Source organism: Myotis nattereri (genome assembly GCF_964212035.1).
Source record: "Myotis nattereri genome assembly, chromosome: 4".
NCBI classification, from domain to species: domain Eukaryota; kingdom Metazoa; phylum Chordata; class Mammalia; order Chiroptera; family Vespertilionidae; genus Myotis; species Myotis nattereri.
In genome coordinates, this window is record NC_138079.1 from 69,353 (window position 1) to 89,926 (window position 20,574).

General features: G+C 51.3%; 1 protein-coding gene and 1 long non-coding RNA gene across 2 annotated transcripts in view; one reads left to right on the plus strand and one right to left on the minus strand.

Moving 5' to 3' along the window:
* Positions 1–18,577, minus strand: part of RAB3C (RAB3C, member RAS oncogene family) — a 44,903-nt gene extending 26,326 nt beyond the window's left edge. The window contains exons 1-2 of the mRNA XM_081089097.1: positions 18,441–18,577; positions 8,578–8,805 (exon numbers count right to left, since the gene is read on the minus strand). Coding sequence (XP_080945223.1) covers positions 8,578–8,805; positions 18,441–18,464 — 252 coding nt within the window. The 5' untranslated portion in view covers positions 18,465–18,577. The remainder of the gene's footprint in view (positions 1–8,577; positions 8,806–18,440) is intronic.
* Positions 18,578–18,675: 98 nt separating this feature from the next.
* Positions 18,676–20,574, plus strand: part of LOC308517747 — a 28,661-nt gene continuing 26,762 nt past the window's right edge. The window contains exon 1 of the long non-coding RNA XR_013995885.1: positions 18,676–19,049. This is a non-coding gene — a long non-coding RNA (uncharacterized lncRNA). The remainder of the gene's footprint in view (positions 19,050–20,574) is intronic.

The window sequence follows — 20,574 nt, forward strand, 5'->3', positions numbered from 1 at the left end:
TGATGAGAGAATCATCGATCGGCTGCCTCTTGCACGTCCCCTACTGGGGATCAAGCCTGCAACCCGGGCATGTGCCGTGACCGGGAACCCAACCATGACCTCTCAGTGCACGAGAGGATGCCCAACCCACTCAGTCACACCGTCCAGGCCCCATCCACCCCTTCTTTCTTCATTGATGCAGCTCCTCGGGTCCCTTTCCCTCCTTCCCTCTGACAGTTCCTCCCACAAACTGCCACGTCCCAGCCACTTCCCTCCTTCCCTTTATCTCGACGGGGTGACTCTTGCAGCCCCAAGAGGCACTGTGATAAGGTGGCATGAGACCTGAAAACTGGAAAATCTAATTTGTAGTGTCAGCACTGCTGGTAACATCTCTGTAGCCCCAGCCAGGCACCAACTGTGCCCACACCCTCACTCTGCCCACACCCTCTGGCCTCTGCCTGCCACAGGCTGGGGTCCTAGACTCCTGCAGTTGGTGTGGGTCCTGCAGTTGGTGTGGGTCCTGCAGGCAGGTGTGGGCTCAGGTGCTCCCCAGGTGAGGTTGGCCCACTCACTTTAGTTCTCGGTGCAGATGGGTTACTAGTGTGAAGCTGGCCCTGCTGACAGGGTTTCCCCAGGAAACCTCATGAATAACAGTTTTCCTTGAAACTCATGGGAAGAGCTCACTCATATTCTTAGGGTCATTGTTTCAATATTTTCAAAACTGAGATGGGGAAGAGAATCACCGTTTACGTTGTTTATGCTGTGAAACTTCTGGGACCTCCCCGACCAGCGCTGGGCCGGCCCCTGGGGAGTGTGGTGACGGAGAGCACAGGCCGCCAGGTCCCCAGTCCGGCTCTGCCGGTCACCTGCAATCTGAGGAGCATGGCTGGAGTCCGTGTCCCTGGGCACAGAATAAACTACCTGTCCCTCAGCTCTCTCTACGAAATGGGAACAACACGGGAATGCTGAGTAACAGGGCTGTTGCTGAGCCATGCATCTGGTCCAGCCGAATGTGCGTTTCCACGGTGATGTCTATTATTCAGCCATTTGCCTGATGGGAAGCTCTGGCTGCCACCCTAGCACTGGCTCTACACATGCTGACCCGCTGAGCCTGCACCGTGACTAAGTCACAGATACCAGACCTCCAAATGGCCGGGCATTCAGTCTCGGGCTCTAGCTCGACGGAGCACAAGACAGCACTCACAGGCTGCACCCAGGGCTCCAGACTGCACCCAGCGGCTCCAGGCTGCACCCAGCAGCTCCAGGCTGCACCCAGCAGCTCCAGGCTGGGCGTTCTACCTGCTGGGCTCCTGGCCTGTAGACTTCCCGACGCAGACTTGCCTCCTTTTAACTAAGTTTTAACTGCACTTCTCAGACTCACTCTGGTGGTTGCTTTAACCTAGTTAAGTCTAGTCACCAGCCACATGCCCACGAGGGTACGATACGCAGCCCCAGTCAAATTCAAGGCATGGCGACGAGGACAGCAGGCGCTGCTCCTGTGTCACACACCCTCCCGTGGAGGAAGCCCAGCTCTGCTCAGAGGGACGTTTACAGAGGAGCCCAGGAGAGCAGCGCGTGGAGGTACCAGCATCCTCCACCCTCGTGGTGCTGTGCTCTTTACAACCAAGGACACGGTTCACGCCAGTACTTAATTCATTGTTCTCGTCCTGCTGCCCCCAGGAAACTCGCTCTGGTGTCTGCAACGCCCCAGGGAGTAAAAATGAGCTGAACCCCTAGAACAGGGGTGGGCAAACTTTTTGACTCGAGGGTCACAATGGGTTCTTAAACTGGACCGGAGGGCCGGAACAAAAGCATGGATGGAGTGTTTGTGTGAACTAATATAAATTCAAAGTAAACATCATTCCATAAAAGGGTACGGTCTTTTTTTTTTTTTTTTAGTTTTATTCATTTCAAACGGGCCGGATTCGGCCCGTGGGCCGTAGTTTGCCCACGGTTGCCCTAGAAGCTAATGAACCGAGAGGCAGGAAGCCTCTCAGGAGCCGGGTCACAAACGGGCGGTTTAAGGAGGGCATTTAGAGGGTCCCTGCAGAGCCTGGAAGGTGGGAAATCACTGCTTTCAATCCCGCTTCCACCTGGAGCCCAATCAGGCACTTTAATGCATGTTTTCTCCTGGAAACAATTTGCCTAAATTTGCAAACAGAAATGTGGCAGGTTGGCCAATGGTCCGTCTGAACAGCTAATTACCAATTACAGAGGAGCCCAGGAGAGCAGGGACCTACTGCCTGTCGCGTTGAAACCTCAGGTTCCCAGGTACGGGCGAGTGGAGGGTCCACCAGCAGGTGATGGAAGTCCTGGCCTCAGAGACCATCGTGCTGTGAAACCCGTGTGACTCCCACACGGAAGCCCTTCCCGTGGCCTCAGGGTGCAGGACACACCCCATCCGGCGCTCTCCGGCCAGCTCGGTCCTCTGCTACTGCTGACGCCTGTGGCTGTTTTTAGGGCCCAAGTAAAGTTTAATCTTTTTCTCTTTCCACCTTGTCTTCAGGAATTGATCTTCTATTTAATTATTTCATAAAAATTGGAATGCAAGTTGCATTGGCTACAATGTTACCCAATTATGAAGGCTGGATGCAGATTATGAAGTTAATTAAAACAACCATCAATTGTCATCTACATCAAAGTGTTTCCACTGACAAAGCAAGATTGTAATTTCCCAAAAATCAATGCTCTCTTATGAGTGATAAATGTAGAGTAACAGGACATGTTGTGAGAAGCTGAGTCAGACAGTAGCCTCATGGCATGGAGCTGACGATGTGTGAACTGGAGTCGAGCCCAGGGCTGTGTTGGGGAGCGGGTAGTTGGCCTTCAGCGCACGGAGAGGTGGAAGCTGAGCTCACAAGTCATTGGATGTAGTCGGAGCTGCGTGAACACTTTCCTGCCTGTCAGACTTTCTCACCTCCTCGCTCGCTTATGTGAGGAAAATAGGAACAAGCCCTGCTAATTACAGTGCAAGTGAGCCCAGGAGATGCTATTGAGAAACAGGGATCTGTCTGGACAACACAAGAAAAGTCGGGGGGAGAGCACCCTGACTGGTCTCACCTCCGTATCCACAGTAGGGTTCCTGCAGCCCCAGGGACTGATCACCGATTTCCTCATCTACTTCACGCCGAAATTCCCAAAGAACTCCCCTACTTTTCTCTTACATGGAGTCTCAGTCTTAAGAATGGGCAGACTTCCAGGTATTAACTTCTGCATTCTCATTCAGAATTTAGAACACACTTTCCTACTAAAAAATGTTATGAAGAATGTCAGTGGAGCTACACAGCCAACATAATTCATAAGTTAGCAAAACTACTGTATTTTTTCTTAAAAGAGGAAGACAGACCTCTTGGCTAAAATGAAACGACACGGTTTATATCTCCCCTAAAAGGCATCCCTCTCCCGCCTGCCTCTCAGTGTCTGACAAACGCAGTGATGGTGGCCGACCCTGATAGGCTGCGCTGGGCAGACCCAGCCTCTGCTCTCCTCCCACACCTGCGTCTCTGCCACCTGTCCAGTAAGTACCACACACAGGAAGCTTCACCCACTCGGGTTCACTTCTCAAATGCAAACCCCCAATCCAGCAGTCATGCCCCAGTCCCTCCCTCACCAGGCGCTCACCTCTGGCCCCATCCACCTGTCCACATCACCCAGGGCAGCACCGTCAGCCAGGACGCTGTGCCCAGGGCCTGCTGAGACATGCAGCCAGCCAGTCCCAATCCTGCCCACAGCCTCCCCACTCCTCCAGAAACTGCCAGAGGGGCTCCTGCCACAGGCTGCCTCTCCCTCTGCTCCTGACCCTCCCAGGGATTGGCTTGGGGTCCGTGAGTACAACACATGTGGGTGGCAGTTGTCTGCTGACCTGTCGGCCTGGCAACCCCTAAGTAATGCCAGAGCCTCTATTTTAAAACACCCTCTTCCCCCGGCTTCACGTCCACCTCCGGCACCTGACGGTGACACAGCTTCTGCGGATCGTGCGGTTGGTGAGCACACGGGGGACAAGCAGATGGCATCTCTGGGACAAGAGACCAGCACGGCTCAGACCAGGCCCTTTGGGTGGCAGCCCTGGCCCTGACCACCTGAGGACATGCTTCCTATGAGCTCAGCCAGAGCTCAGGAGTGAAGGCGGGAAGGGTGCCGATGAGGAAAAGAGATGCAACAGTGAGCAAATGCTCGTGATGACTCTTAAGGACACATAATCCCGCTGCCTACCTGCTCCATGCAGTTCACCCTTTGAGCTCTAAGCCAGTCTCCCATAGTCAGAGCCAACACCGACTTCTGGACATGAACAATGCAGACCCGTGCTTTCCTGGGGAAAGGGAGCTACGCAGTGTGGCCACCTGCACAGTGTAGCCACATGCACACAGTGTGGCCACCCGCACACATGGCTGCCCTCACAGGACCGGGCAGGAATGGCCAGACTCTACTGCAGGCTTCTCTAAGCTCAGGGCTCCCATAGCGGTTACCCGGACGATGACAATAAACACAGGAGAGGTGCTCAGTGTAGGATGCTGCATTACTTGTGATCTTCTCACTGGGAAGAAATCTCTACATGGCCATTCTTGAGGCCTAACTACTTTTTAAGTTAGAAGCAAAAGATTACAGGCCCCAGCTGTGAGATATTTCTCCATAATTAAAGTGAAAAACCACACTGAATCTGTCCCCAGTATATTCATAGCAGCATTAAATAGATACAAAGTAATAAAGGAACCAGCCTAAATACTTGGAGTCTCTGAAATCTTGAAAATCTTGATTGGAGTCTCATAAAAATGACAGTGAAACGGAAGTGCGCAGGAATGCCAAGGCAGTGAAGACAGCGGGAGCACACGTGCACTGACGGACAGAGTCTGTGACTCGTGCAAGCGAACGGCGATGTTCTCTAGACAGGCTCGCTCCCAGGCGGTGACGGACGTCAGCAGGAAGGACACGTCTGAGAAGAAACGTCACATTTCTGTGGCTGTAGCCACGCTGTACTTGGCTGTGGGCTGCGGGAAACCAGCTGTCCAGGGTGTGGGTGTGGAGACCCCATGCAGCACACCGGGGAGCAGAAACAGGGAGTCCCCAGCTCTGCCTCCTGACAGAATCCCTCCTGAGGCCTGGCCTCGGGTTGGAGCTCCCGGGCCTGTGGGTGCCTGACGAGCAGGCCCGACACAGCACAACTGCCCTGACTCAGCACTGGCCTTGCGGAACTGGCGGGTCAGCACCAGACCGGCCGGCACCAGCGGACTGGACTTGAGACCCTGCTCTGCCTTGTCTCTTAGCCTCTCTACACCTTGGTTTCCTCTCCTGAGGTAGCTCTCCTGTGGGCAGTTTAAAATCAGGAGAGTGAACAGAATTACATAGATATCTGCAGCCGTTTGGTGCATTGGACCAATCACGACGGGTTTCGTTTCTGTGAACCCACTTTGTGTCTCCCCCTTTGAAACAGACGAGAGGCTGAGATATGGCCACAGAGTAAAAGACGCAGGTCTGCTCTCCTCCTGGCTCCTGGTGCAGGCTCCTGAGACCCTGAGGTCCATCGTTGGTGACTACTCACAACAGCCCTCCCTCCACCCAGGTCTTGCCCACAAGGGGACCCCTGGTGGCCCCTCCAAGGCCTCAGGACAAGGACTGTTTGCAGAAGAGCAAACCATGGGATCAAAGGACTAGAACGTCCCCTCACCCCTCCTCCCCCACCTACTGGGGGACAGGTGCTGAATACCAGGTTAATTAGCAATGGCCAGTGATTTTAATCCACTGGGGCCTGAAATGGAAGGTCCACACACCCTGAGGAGGAAATGTGTGCGCGTCGGGGGGCGAGCGCACCATCGTGCAGGTGCCACGCCCAGAGGGGACACAGAAGCAGCACCTCATCCCTCCCACCCTCTGTCCTGTGTGCCTCTTCTCTCTTCTGCTCCTGAGTTGTGTCCTTTATAATCCTATCTTATAAAGAGGGAATATGCTAATTGACCCCACACCATTGCAATGATGGCGGCACCCACAGCCAATAAGGAGGGAATATGCTAACTGACTGTCATGTGCACCTCTTCTCTCTTCTGCTCCTGAGTTGTGTCCTATGGGCAATAAGTCGTTACCTGTGAGTCCCTACCACTCCTGGTGTCGTGTCAGACAGCAGAGAACAAAGGAACTGCTGGTGTGCCAGTCCCACACGCGTGGTATCAGTGTTGGGAGCAGGAGCGAGGGTAGCACAGGCCAAGATGACCGCACATCTCGACAACGTGTTTGCACGTTGGGAGAAGTCCGTGGAAATACCATGAACCGGGAAGAGCAGCCGGGAAGTGATGGAAATGCAATGAGACAGCACACCATCAACGTCAAACACATTCCCAAATAAATGATTTCCTGAAGCCGACAGACAGTAGGAACTGTGCAACCTCACTGTTTTCCCAGAGCTCACATTACATCACCAAGCAGACCCCAGCTGTGGAACAACACCAGGGCACTCCCTATCACTCCGCACACCTCCTCATGCCTCCGCTCACTGCTGCTCAAGCCCCTTCTAAGACACTTCCCTCAGCACCTGGGACACGCCTTGTAAGAGGGCCACCACACAACCATGCACCGCCTGCGAGGAGACTTCTCATGACAAAGCCACGGGCACATCCACTTCCCTGCACTCTCCCCTGACTGCAGCTGGGCTGGGAAGACCCCCGTTAGACAAGTGGAAGAGCAGGAACCCACTGCAGACACCTGTGAGGACGCCAGTCTGTGCACCGAGAGCTGAGCTGTGGAAGGGCACCCAGTGTCACCTGCCGGGGTCCAACCCCAGCGGGTCCAGGGGTCCCCAAAGATGTGGACGGAGTCGGCGAAGAAGGAATGACACGGAGACAGCGTTCAGTTGATCAGCATAGCCGGGTTCTCTTGTCAGGGTCTCCTGCCAAGTTCTGGTCTGGATCTCCAGCGAAGTTCTGGCTAGGATCTCTAGCCAGGTTCTGTGTCCATGTTCTCTTGCTAGGTTCTCCAGCCAGGTTCTCCAGATTCTCCAGCCAGGTTCTGTAGCCATGTTCCCTAGCTAGGTTCTCCAGCCAGGTTCTGTCCAGGTTCTCCAGCCAAGTTCAGTCACCAGGTTCTAGTCGTCAGGTTCTCTTGCCAATTTCTGTAGTCAGGTTCAGTCCAGGATCTTTTGCCATGTTCTCTCCAGCGAAGTTCTTCTGTCTCTAGATTCCGTGTAGGTTCTGTCTTCTTTCTGTCTCCTAAGTTCTGAGTCTTGCTGTCTTATTACATCTGTATTTATACCAGTTGATTCAATCCTATCAATCTCTATTCCAAAGGTTAGGGCGTTTCTTATCTCCATTCCAGGGAGTAAAGATTATGTAGCTTAAGCATGATTGTTTGTAGTTGAAGTGATTAACTACCCGCCTGGCACTTAGTTAAGGAGTTTCATCCCCTCCCTGACTTCAGGGAAAAATTCCTACCTGGGGAAACAACCTTTCTAGGAGAGGCATCCCCTCCCTGACTTCAGGGAAAAATTCCTACCTGGGGAAACAACCTTTCTTGGAGAGGTGACCTTGGTTAAAACACACAGCGCTAAGGGGAGCAAACATATTAAGAACAGTATGCCATATATGCCAGGTCCTTTGAAACAGCAAGGATGGACCGGCTCCCGGCAGTCACCGACATGTGCATAAGGGCGCTCTGCCCACAGCCTGTCTCTCAGCTCCTGCGAGCAGTAAGGCTCACCCTGGGTCGGGGCCAGCCCGGCACCTGCACCAGGTGGTGTCAGAACCAGCTCAGGAGAAACCTCCCTCGTGGGAAAAGCCTGTTTGCAGCTCAAATCAACATCAGCAGCTGAGGATCATGGACAGGAAAAGGGGCCTGCACTCATGGAAATGGCCGACCGGTGGCCGACACTTTACTTCGTAGACGTGAATGTGTAGCAGTTCTCTCCTGTGCACCCATGTTCCTGATCCTTCGTCTCCCATCTGACCTTGGCCCCACTGCCCACCTGCATTTCTTCTGTCTCTCACTGGCCACTCTGATTTACCCCAGCAGTTTGGTGACAAATCCCTGGTCTATTGATGGAAGCAGGGAGGCCGGTTGGTCTCTCAGCTGATGGAGCTCCTTGTGCTCAGGGAAACCATGTTTAAAATAAGCGTTTTATTCCTCTTGCTTTGTTTTCTTTGTGTGGATAAACATACCTATTAGGGCTGAGGACACAGAGTCTGTGAAGTGTAAATCAACCTCGTCTGAGTTTGCAGCTGGGATTTTTGAAGGGACAGACTTCGCTTCCCTGCATTTGGCTGTTTGCCTGCGTCCTGTGGCATCAAAGGTGAGACCCACTTTGCTGGTCTGTGGGTTAGAAAGGTGGTGAGGAAGGCTTCATGGTGCTCAAGGTCACAGGGGTCATAAGACCGAGCAGTCCGACCGCTCCTCCCACCAACATAGTGGCCATACGTTTTCCTTTTTCTGGGCGCTCATAAGAAGCACGACTTGACAACAGGCACAGTTTCCAAGCCTTAAAGAGGCTTCGCTCCCGCCCTAAAACAATGCCCCACAGCAAAGCGCTGCATCGGACCGTGGCGCGGAGATGGGCAGGAGCCCTCCCCGCACACGTGTGCCCCACGCCCAGGACCGAGCACACTCGGCACAGCCACTTACCCAGATCTGAAGCTTGATTCTCTTCTCGTTCTTGAACACAGTCTTCACTTTGAAGTCGATGCCCACGGTGCTGACGAAGGCGGACGTGAAGGAGTCGTCTGCGTAGCGGAACAGGAAGGAGGTCTTGCCCACGCTGCTGTTGCCGATGATGAGCAGCTTGAACATGTAATCAAAGTTCTGGTCAGAGGAGTCTTTCTGGCCAGACCGGACATCCTGGGCGGCGGCCATCTGTGGGGGAACAAGGAGGGGTCAGCCCACCGTGGACAGCAGCAGCACCCACTCGCATGGGCTGTGAGCAGATATCAGGTCCTGGGGACAGGCAGTGGCTCTGTCCCTGAGGCGTGTCCATTGCCATCGGTCCCCCTGCAAGGTGGGGGCAGGCCCACAGGTGCCCAGATGCGCTGGCGCTGGCCCTGCACGGCATTCAGAGCCAACCAGAGCACCAAGAGGACATCCATGGGCGACATGAGAAGCAAAGATGTGAGGACGGGCTGGGCACGTGGGCTCCGACACACAACCCCGCAAAGGCAACACCACGGGTCCGAGCGGCAGGAGCTGCTTCCCGAGGGACCAGTAACTAGAGGCTCCCGTCTCCTGGGCAAGCACACCCAGGCATCTCTATTTCATCTATTCCTATCTCGTTACCACAGCAGCCGAACACACGGCAGCTCTTTCAAATCGAGAACCATGACGATGGCAAGTACATATGGTTCACACAACGTGCCGGGAACCAGTCGTTCCTTTAACCCTCATGACTGCCCAGGAGGCGGTGCCTCCTTACCTCCACATGAACAGGAGAGCGCGGAGGCTTAGCATGGAGCATGCACTCGGTTTCAGTGGCACGTCCCGGAGGCGTGCGGGCAGGCCCTCCATCCTGTCTCCAGCAAGGCCGGGACTATTACGTGGGAAAGACCAAGGGGGAGGCTATGCTCTGGGAGGTGCATCGACAAGGGACCCCTCTGGATCAGCCACACACACCCCCCGCCCCCGCCCATCACATGCTCCTGTTTGTTACTGTAAGTCTGAACCTCACTTCCCTCTCACGTGAAATGGAAGAAATTGTGACCTCACTTGGGACATGTGTGAAAGTAATGCTCGTAGAGCAGACGTGTAGAGCACCGGCCCAGCATGGAGAAGGCTGCTGTTAACCACACATGCTTTACTCAGAGGCTGTTGTTCCTCTTTCTCTTTTTTAAATGATCGCCTAACATCTACGGAGACCAAGCAGCCTTACTTCCAAGTGCCATCTGGCTCGTGCAGAAGAGGCATGTGGAACGCGGAGTCACATACATCTTCCCGCCCCTTTTCTGACGCGATGAATCTTCGGCGATCGCCACTGGTCACGGGCACCTGCTCTAGTTCATGACAATGGAATGAGATAAGCACCCAGAGCCTCTGCCACACGTCACAGGCGTCCACGTCACTGCACTGGACAGGACGGGCACCAGCACGGTCCTCAGGGCAGAGAGTCCTCAGGGCAGAGCGAGGCCACACTGTCCCTTCCATTTCCCACAGAATCGGATGAACAATTACAGCTTCCTGGGGGGGGGGGGGTCAAAGAGCAAAGCCAGCGGACAGGGGGACAGAGCTAGAAACAGAACAGAGTGCTCAGCCTCAGCCACGCCAAGGTTGTTGAGGTCAGGTGTGCGTGTGTGTGTGCATGTGCATATGTGCATGTGTGCACGTGTTTATAGACAGCCGAGGGCCATGGAGAAAGGGAGAAGGTAAGATAACATTTTCCCTTTTGACAAATACTTACTGCCAGTAAGAGAACACAACTGTGAGTGTAAGAATAAAGACAAAAGAAAGCCAGTCGATATTATAAAATGCTGATTGCGCTCACACTTCCTTACTAAGTACACGCACAGGCATTTCTCTTTTTAAGTCAAGTAACGACACCGAGGTCTCCAGTCATTACGACGCACACAGCATTGGCCAGAGGGAAGGCCTGGCCACTAAATGGCAGGTGTCCCCATTTCCCTTTCTGGCTCAGGGCAAACCCCCCACGAGTACCAGCCAGGACAGACCCAGGGACGTCACCCTGACGTCGGGTGAGCAATGAGGTCTGGCTCTGAGGCCGCTGGCACCCAGACGCCTGGTGGCTGTGTTGCTGGGCACATTCCTGCCGACATCGTCCTTTCAGCTCATGCAGCTGCCGAGCTCAGCCAGGCCTGCGAGTGCCTTTGTTGGGATCCTGTCACCATCTTTTATGGAAACCAGCCCAGATCCTGCTTCTGGGTTGGCCACGTTCAGTCAGGCACAGTGAGAACAGACAACACAGACCCAGGCTGCTCACTGCTCAGCCTGACAGCGACCACTGAGGGGGGATGCTCCTGAACCCCGTTCCTTCAAAAAAAATGTGGTAAATTCTCTGCTGCTGTTAATCCCAAATCTTACTCCAAAATTAGATGCTTCCAAACCTGCAGAAATAGAGACCTCCTCAATGTATAGACTTTGAATGTAACTGTGGAGGTTTAGGTGGAGAAAATCGCAGTGCAGCTTTCCCCTGGACAGGAATTGAGTATGTTCATCCTTGCGTCTGCTAATCCTCTATGCTGGGAGCAGAGAGGAGGGTGGCACAGAGTGTGGGTGGGCACAGAGGGCTCAGGCGAGGGAGGCAGAGCTGCGGGGATGGGGACCCCAAGCCTCTGAAGGGTTAAGGAAAGGAGTTTGCTAACCACTATTCTGGAAGATTTTTGTTAATATTTCCTGATTTATATCCCCAATAAGACTCACAGAGAGCCAAGAAGCTGTGCTTGGGAATGCAGGTGTATAATTAAACTTTAGAATAAAGTAAATCCTGGCTCAGAGGGTGGACAGAGAGCCGGGCGCCTTGCTGAGAACAGAGATGAGGCAGTTCAATGGGAATGTAGAGGGAGTCACAGGCGCTCACTGAGCGAGTGTACTGACACCCTACATACCAACTCATGCGGACATTTTCCACATTTTCGTGGAAAAATAGAGCTAAAATCTGGAAACATGAATAGGCATGAGGTAACCTCCCACAGAGCAAACTGGATTTCAGAGAAGATACAGAAAAACACTCGTTAAGTTCCATTCATCTTGAATGAATTCCCAACAAGAGCACCACAGAGTAAAACGAGTGTTGAGAGCGGTGCCACCTCCCCGAGCCCGGCCCCCTTCCCAGCACCCAGGCTCAGGGGACTCTGGCCTGCCCTTCACACCAGGGGCCGGAGTGAGCCAGCTCTGAAGCAGCCTATGTCGCAGCGAAACAACTGCAATGGCCATACATTTTTTTCTTGGATTTCTGTGAAAATTCCCTCCTGTAGCTTCTACCCGTGTGTTCTACATTCTGCCGGTGGGTCCTCTCCCATCGGAGGGACCGCTGGTGTCTCAGGGACCAAGCACAGCCCCGAAGCATCATCTGCTCCTCTGGGTGGTCCCAGCTGTGAGGCTCACACAGACATCTCTCCGGGGTTGGCACAGGGGAAAGTGTGCTGTTGTGTCCAAACACACATGACTTATCGTAAAGACTCCTGGAAGGCTCAGCACTTTTTCACATTAATTGTCACACACACAGATCTCCCCCATCCCGGCCCATCCTTGGGCTATTTATTTTTAATGGAAATGTCAATCTTTATATTGACCCTATTACATTTTCTTTTGTTTGCTTTGATCTGTGATTTAATTCAGATCTGATCATTTTATGTCCTTTCATAAAAAATAGTTATCCATTCCATATTTGTGTCATTTATAAGTTTGATCAATACGAATTTAATATATTCATTGAAGACCTGATCAAAATGCAAATCAGATAGAAGACAAAAAAAATGAACTTGTTATGGTGTTGAATCTATACATCCATGCATGTGACCTCTACAGTAGAGGTCTTCTCTGAGGAATTGGACATTTTGGCACAAATCCTTCACCCTGGGTGCTGAGCTTTGCAAAGGGTCTGCACACTGGATGCCGCTGCCCAGACAAGCTGAGTTCTGGAAACTCTCTCACCCCTGGAGAGGCAGGGCCCTCTGTGGGCTCAGGCTGTGGTGTGACCTGTTGCAACTCCCTGTCAGACATGAGGAGGTCCACCCAGTAAGAAGAAGGCACTGTGTCCTTTTTTAAAAAAATTGATTTCAGAGAGGAAGGGAGAGGGAGAGAGAGAAACATCAATGATGAGAGAGAATCATTGATCAGCTGCCTCCTGCACGCCCCCTACTGGGGATCAAGTCTATAACCCGGTCATGTGCCCTTGACTGGAATCGAACCCGGGACCCTTTAGTCCACAGGCTGAAGCTCTATCCACTGAGCCAAACCAGCTAGGGCAGGCAGCGTATCTTCAGAGCAGAGCCGGGTCCTGCTCAGGTCAGCTGTGGAAGGTGGCCCTGACCTTCTCCATCAGTCATTTAAAAAAATAACACAGCTGTACTCTGCTTCCCTCACGCCACGAGAAGGCACCGAGAGCTGCAGGAGCTGCGTCCACACTGGAACCGCAGATGAAGAATGTCTCTCGCAAGAGTGTGTCGTCCCGATAACAAAGTAAGAACTAGACATAATGGACATATCCAGCACTATGCATACAAGGAAAAACCTCTCCAAAATACCAGTAAAATACTCTAACAACTTCCATGGAGGGGAAACTAAATTTTAATATTAGTATATGTGTCTCCCAAGAAATAGTCATCATTAAATACTTAAAAATATTTAATGTTATTTTTAAATATTTAAGCCCTCAAAAAATGCCTCCAGAGATTTGCTATAAAGATTCCTTCCAAGATTTGACTTTGGGTGGTAAACTCATCCGAATATATTAAGAGTATGAATATCCAAGCTACACACTGGCAGAAAATATTTTAAATATACTTAAAGAACTAATTTCAAAATTATAAACTCTCCTGAAACTAAACAATAAAAAGACAGCCCTCAACATGGACAAAAGGCTAAACAGACACGTCACAAAGGGAGACACAGTGATGGCCAGGAAACAGATGGAAATATGCAAAGCGTCACTTGTCATCAAGAAAATGCAAATTCATGCCACAGGGGGATACCACAAAACACCCATCAAAGGGGCCAACATTAGAAGGCCACTGACGCCCTTGACACCATCGAGGCTGTGGGGCCACCGGAATGTTCACGCTGCTGGTGAGAAGGTCAAATGGGAAGGTCAAACAGTGAGATAAACAGGGCTCCAGGTTTCACTGATCCTTATACAGTTGAACATGCACTTACCCTTGACACCAGCAATTCCACTTCTAGGCATTTACCCAAGAGATATAAAAACCTCATATTACAGAAAGAACAATACAATAATGTTTACAGTCTTCATCATAATCGCCTCAAATGGGAAATTACCTCGAGTCCATCAATGGAATGGATTTAAAGAGTATGACAGATTGATACAACCGTACAATACACATCAATGGAACGGAGTGAATTATTGATAAATGCAACAACACTGGATCCTCAAGACACTATTCTGAGCAAAATAAGCTGGGCTTGAGAGTACCTGCTGTATGTTGTGCAGTATGTTGATATAAGTTTTATAGAACTACATAAAGTTCTAGAATAGAACTGATTTAAGTGAAAAAAGTTAAGATTATTGTGTCAGTGGATTAACTGGAAAAAGAATATGAGTGAAGAAAGTTTGGGGGTTGATTGGAGATGTTCTGTATCTTTATCGTGGTGAGTATTACAAAGGTGTATCCATTTACCAAAGTTCATCAAAGTGCTCACTAAAGATTTTTGCATTTCAATGTATATAAATATCTCAAAAAATAAGAATGAACAAATGAGAAATGCTGACGATCTATATAATTCCAAATAAATCTAAAAGGTATAATCTTCACAGGCCACAGCATCCTTGGCAATAAATGGTGACCTACTACAATGGGGCCTCTAGCCCAGGAGTGGGGAACCTTTCTTCTGCCAAGGGCCAATTGGATATTTATAACATCATTCACGGGCCATGCAAAATTATCAACTTAAAGGTTAGCCTGCTATAGTTGGTCAAACATTTAATTAACTCACCCCTAATGCCTTGGCAGGGCCAGACCAAATGAGTTCACGGTCCTCATTTGGCCTGCGGGCCGGACATTCCCCACCCCTGCTCTAGAACCTCGGAACCCAGTTAATGAATGAAAAGGGGAAAATGTTTAGCCCGTACGGCATTTATTTCAGGTGGCACAACTGTTTGTACGCAGCAAGCTGAGTGTCCTTGGTGTAAGAACAATCACAGGAAAACCCATCCCTGAGCATGAAAATGTCGTTGCTTCCTGGAATAGGATGGTGAGGAAAGGAATTTCTAGTTCCAGTATAAGCTTAAAATGGCAGGGGAAATTGTGGTTACGCATGTAACAAACCCATACCTTCTTGGACTGAAATGTGGAACTGGAAAACCATTTTCACACCACGGAGGTTTACTTTGCTATAGGTTAACTCCCCTTTCTATCCTCACAGAGGAAAGGTGGGCACTTCAGAAATCTGCTCAAATGGAGGAGGAACGTTTCTCCAATGTCACCCAGGTTTTTCTCCGTTCCTGTAAGGTACGAAACTAAATTTCCGTTTCTTATAAAGATAAAGGGATCATCATTGAGGCTGGACAGGGACAGAAGTTCATCAGTAATGAACTGCAAGAGTGCCATGTACTTCTCATGGTCAAATGAAACCATGACAGTTTGTTCATCAGTTTTTCTATACAGCATGACTGTATTTAATAGTGAGTATGGCTTTTCACATCAACTTCATCTTCAGCCTGCATCTATATTCTTTCTTCAATCCTCCTCATTTGTAGCCAAACCTCTTTTATTTTTATTTTGTTTTCACACTCTACTTCATCCATTGGGTAGATGTTTTCCTTTGAAATTTGCCAGTCAGGAGGCTCTGCATTGATGAGATGACCCAAAAAGCTTGTGGATAACAAAACTGAAGACTAAGCATTTAATGAGAGACAATGGATTCATCCCATTTGGTCCTGTGAGAGAGTAAGCAAACCTGCAGGAAATTCAAATCCAGGAAGCAAAAAGCCGGCCATTTTTACAGCAACGTCCCTTCCGAAATGTTTGGTTTACTTCACACAAGTTTGTTTTCTAAAGAGAACATAGAGACAATTTTTCTTTCTTCTGAACCGAATGAAGGGATTAATTTACAGCAATAGAGCCCTCACTCTGCACAATCCTCTTCCGTGTCTTCTTGGGGAGCCCAAAATCACCAAAGGAAGAACCCAGGCTTCTAGCCTGAGATCTGGCAGAGTCTCGAACCTGCCATGTTCGGATAGTTCCTTATTCTTAATAAGCTGCAGTTTTGTGGCTGAAATGAGAAGTGGTGACCTCTAGGACTGCCTTATATTTACACACACACACACACACACACACACACACACACACACAGCGACCTGAATGCAAGGCACAGTGGTGCTTGGTGCAGACAAAGCACTAAATGAACTGGAATTTGTTCAGTCTGGCTCCTGAAGCAAATGACAGTTTGTCCATCAGTCTTTGCCTCATGTTATGAGCACTGCTCCACTTGGCCTCGGGATTGATGCAGGCACTGAATCAGAAGGCACACAATGACCATCTCCTGCACTAACATGTTAGCCCATCACTTGGAACAATTACCCAAAGCACACCTGGTTACTTAGTTATGAAGGAAATATAGATACTAAATGTTATCACTGTATATTATTTTAATAGTCACTATAGAAAGCAATTACTATCCATCACTTTGCATCAACTCAAAGAGCAATAGTTTTAAAAAAAATGCTTATGTCAGAAACCACTACCTTGAACAGAACACCTTTAAAAGACCTTATAGAATTTTCCAAGGCTTCTTTTATTTAAGAAAATAAGCAAGTAAAGTAGGAAATCAACAATTAAAGAGCTCATTTTGTTTCACATCAATAAATGAACTAAATATTTTTCAGTGGTGAAAAGAATCTCTTAAGATAATGTAACTATTGGATGAGATTTTGATTGTTACTCATTGTCCAGAAACCTAAATAAAATTTGGGACATATATTTAAAATAATGATGTAGTTCATTCAGTTTTAAATGGAAAGAAAAAGAAATGTCAACTATTTATCTCATTGCATTTTCATATATCAAAGTCTCCTGGGATGGGATCGTGCGTCAGAAGTATGGGTGCTGAGACATTATTGCCACTTAAGAAATATGAAGCATGTTTATAGGTTTTATTCTTCCTATCATTATGTTTGAAAACCTGATTATAATGAAGAGTGTGTCACCCAAACAACAATTTACTTGTTAAATTGAAACAATGAATGTGCTTTAAGTAAATATACCACAGAAAATTAGTTTTTGATTTCTTAAAATGTACATATTATTCATGATAGTTTTGGGGCACTTAAATATTTAAATCTCAAAAAATCTAGTCCAATCAATAAAGTACACCATAAATATGAAAATAACTGCATTCATGAACAAATTTATTTCATCACCTATTTTTATATTAATTCTTCATTTAAGTGCCTACTATATAGTTATATGAAATAACTTAAAATATTTCCTAAGGCATTAATTTCATTTAATTTTGTAACATTTTAGTGACCCTCTAAAGATTCTAAGCAACTCCTGTACACAAATAAAAATCAAGATGCAGTGTGCTGACTTTTTTCATAATTTATTTTGATTTCAGTGGATATAGGGGGTTGACTTAACTACTACCCATCTGCTTTCAAACTCTATTGTCAATGTTTACTTCTAATCAAATACAACTAATTGAGCCAGTTGGCTCCAGGCAGGACCTCCAGCAATGGCAAATTATCATAAGCCAATATATCTTGATTGCCACCGCCTGTACCTTTATTGTCTGTCCAGATTGTGTTCACATCAGTTCATAATGAAAAGCCACGTCACACACAGAGGGACAGGAAACACACCAGGGGGCTCCCCTTCTCAGGAACAATCAGATTGTCAATAACCCACAAGGTAACTGGAGGGCTTCCATCCTGTAACCTTCAACAAAGAGATTCTACGGACTGGATTTCCATTAGCGACCAATCAGTGCCCACCTTCACGCACACAGCCTATAAAATAGATGGAAGGTACACAGAGGCATGTGCTCAAAGTCCTTGATTCATGAAGAAATTCACTGAAAACGTTTAAGCAGGAGTTACGGTCAAATATTTTTTCGGTTGGATTTGGCAGCAGAGGTGGGTTCTCGGGAGAGACTCCCGTCGCAAATGGGGAGCCCCACTCTCCTGCGAACCCCGTCCCCCAGCGCCTTTCTGCTGCGCGTGGCTCGGGAACAGGCTGATGTCCAGCGTTCACTCGTCTTCACTGGGAAACAAAATGTAATCACGATGCTCAGGCGCCCGAGTCCAGGGAAGCAAGCCCAGGGGGAGTGACGGGCGAGCGCACAGCTATGGCCCCAGCGCGGGGGAGGAGGGGGCAGGGTCTGGGGGGCAGGAGTGAACTTGCCGGGGTCAGAGGTGAAGGGCAGGGGTGAGCCAGCCGGGGTCAGAGGGGAAGGGGCTCTCGGGTTCGCCAAGCCCTAAGCGCCCTTCCTGCCCCGGCTCGGACGCGGCGCGGCCGCTGACGGAGGACGGGTCGTGGGGACCGTCACACCGCCTCCCCTTCCCCTTCCCGCTCGTGGAGGCGCTCGGTCGTCCCGACCCCAGGACCGCTGGACGCCCCCCGCTCCGACGCCTATGCGCGCCCCGCGGCCACAGACCCGAGGAGACGAGGACACACGACCCCGCGCCCCGTACTGCGGTTCACAGGCTCAGGACGCGCTCAGGTCCCTGCGGAGCCCCTCATCCTGGCATAGCCCGCGGCGCGGGGACCGTCTGTCCGCGGACCGAGTCGGAGCCGGCTCCGCGCCGTGGCCGCCTGGCCCGAGCACCCCCGTCAGTCCCTCCCGAGGCCCCCCGCTCCGCACAGACCCACCTGCACGGGAGCTTCGTGCCTCATTGTTCTCGGTCCTCGCTCGCGGGGACGACGGCGCTGGCCGGGCACGCGCTCCCCGCTCTGCTCCCGGTCCGCCGACCCGCCGGGGATCAGCACCGGCGCTGTCCCCTCCTGGGGCGCATGCGCGTTGCTGCCCGGCGCGCGCGTTCCTGGGAGTTGTAGTCTGGGCCCCGGACGCGTCTTGCGAGCCTGCGAGCCGGGAACTACAACTCCCGGCGATTCAGCGGCCAGACCGCCGCCCCCACAGCCGCTCGGCCGGCTACTTCAGCAGCTACGGTGCTCAGCCCCACCGCCCGCCCCTCCCCCGGTGCGGGCGAACGTGACCCCAACTCGGCTCACTGCCGGTTTCTGGTTCCCACCTGTCACCTTGCGAAGCGACCCCGTGAGTCCCGGGTAGGAAGCGCTGCCTGGTGCTAAAGACCAACAGAAACGACCCCAGGACCGCTGGACGCCTGCGCGGGGTCCCACTCTCCGCCCTGCACCCGCCGTGCCGACCCAGAAAGTGTCTTCCACAGGCAAGGGGGCTGGTGTCACATTGTCACTCCGAAGCGCGGGGAGAAAACGACGGACAACACACACACGAGCCAAGTGAGTTCCCGCACAATCGCGTTAGGCGCGTGCGCGCGCACCCCCCCCCCCCCCGCTCACACGCATTCACATTGGCACACGCACGCGCTCACACGCACTCACACTGGCACACGCACGCGCTCACACGGACACACCCTCACACGCCGTACACTGACGCGCGCGTGCACACACAGGCACACAAACACGCGCGCTCGCACACAGCCACTCACGCACACACGCGCGCGCACACTGTCACACACACACACACACACACTCAGGTCCGGAGGCGCGGGCCCGCGGGCCCCAGGGCGCCCTCGCTCACCTTCCCGTACAGATCCATGGCGGGCGCGGCCCCTTCTCCCAGTCGGGTCTCCGCAGGAGGCGCAGACACACGCCCAGCACAAAGACGAGGTGGGGGAGGATGGCGGAGGGAGAGAGGGACGTGGCCGCCTGCTGACGCGGACAGAGGCTCGTTCCCCGGGAGGCGCGTGCAGTCCAGGCGCCACGCAGAGAACCGCTCCCAGGACCGCGCACCGAGCCGGCGGCCCCGCCGAGCCCCAGCCCGGGCGCGCGGGGATGTTCACCCAAAGCCGGTCCTACAAAGGGAGCAGGCGCATCGCTGGAGCCAGAGCCGGCAGCGGAGGGCAGCCGGGCCCTTCCTCACGTGCAGTCACTCCTCCCACAGCTCGCATGTTTCACTCTAGTGCAGTCACCTTTCCTCCTGGTTGGCTGACATGTGTGGCCGCGCATGTTCCCTGCACCGCCTACAGGCAGGTCTGTCCCAACCCAGAGGTCCGAAGGGATTGCTGTTGGAGGCGGGTGGGAAAAGATGAGCGTGTGTAGTCCTTATTCTGGGTGAACAGGTGCCCAGGGAGCGGCAGGCATTCTGTCACAGAAGAAGGGAAGAATATTGGAAGGCAGCGTAGTCTCCGCCCCAGGCACAGGGGACCCTGTGACAAAGCTTTCCCCCTTTGCAATGTGACGGAACTGGAAAAGCCTGCTTAGACATCCACGTTCCCAAGGATCTCTGAACCTGGACAGCAATCACAGCCTCAGAATCAAGGAACTGCCCCAAAGTTAGAATATTCCAGCTCCTGTGGAGAACACAGGGAGAGAGCTTTGGAAGCCTTCTCCACTGTCAGAGGAATCTGGGGTTAGTTGATAGGAAAAATGGTTTTAAAGGGAAAAATGTAGTTAACAGAAAGCAAAGGGGCCACCCAAGTGTCAGTCTGCAACGTGGGCCTCCCGGGTTGACCCTGGAGCAGGCTCAGCGGTCCTGAGGCCTCTCTCAGCGGCGTGGCTGGGTGAGGACTTCAATCTCTGTCATCGCTCTGTTTTCTCCTCTGTCCCACATCACTATTCATTGTAAATAGGCTTCTTGCTACCCTGTGTTTATTGAACATTTACTAATATTCACTTTGATTGTTGTATTTATCTAGTTTCTACATCTGTTCCCAGCCTGTGTCTGTGTCAGCTCTACTAAATAGGGAAATTCTATCAAGTGGTGATGGTCTGGCTAACACAGAGCCAAGAACAAAGGCTGTTA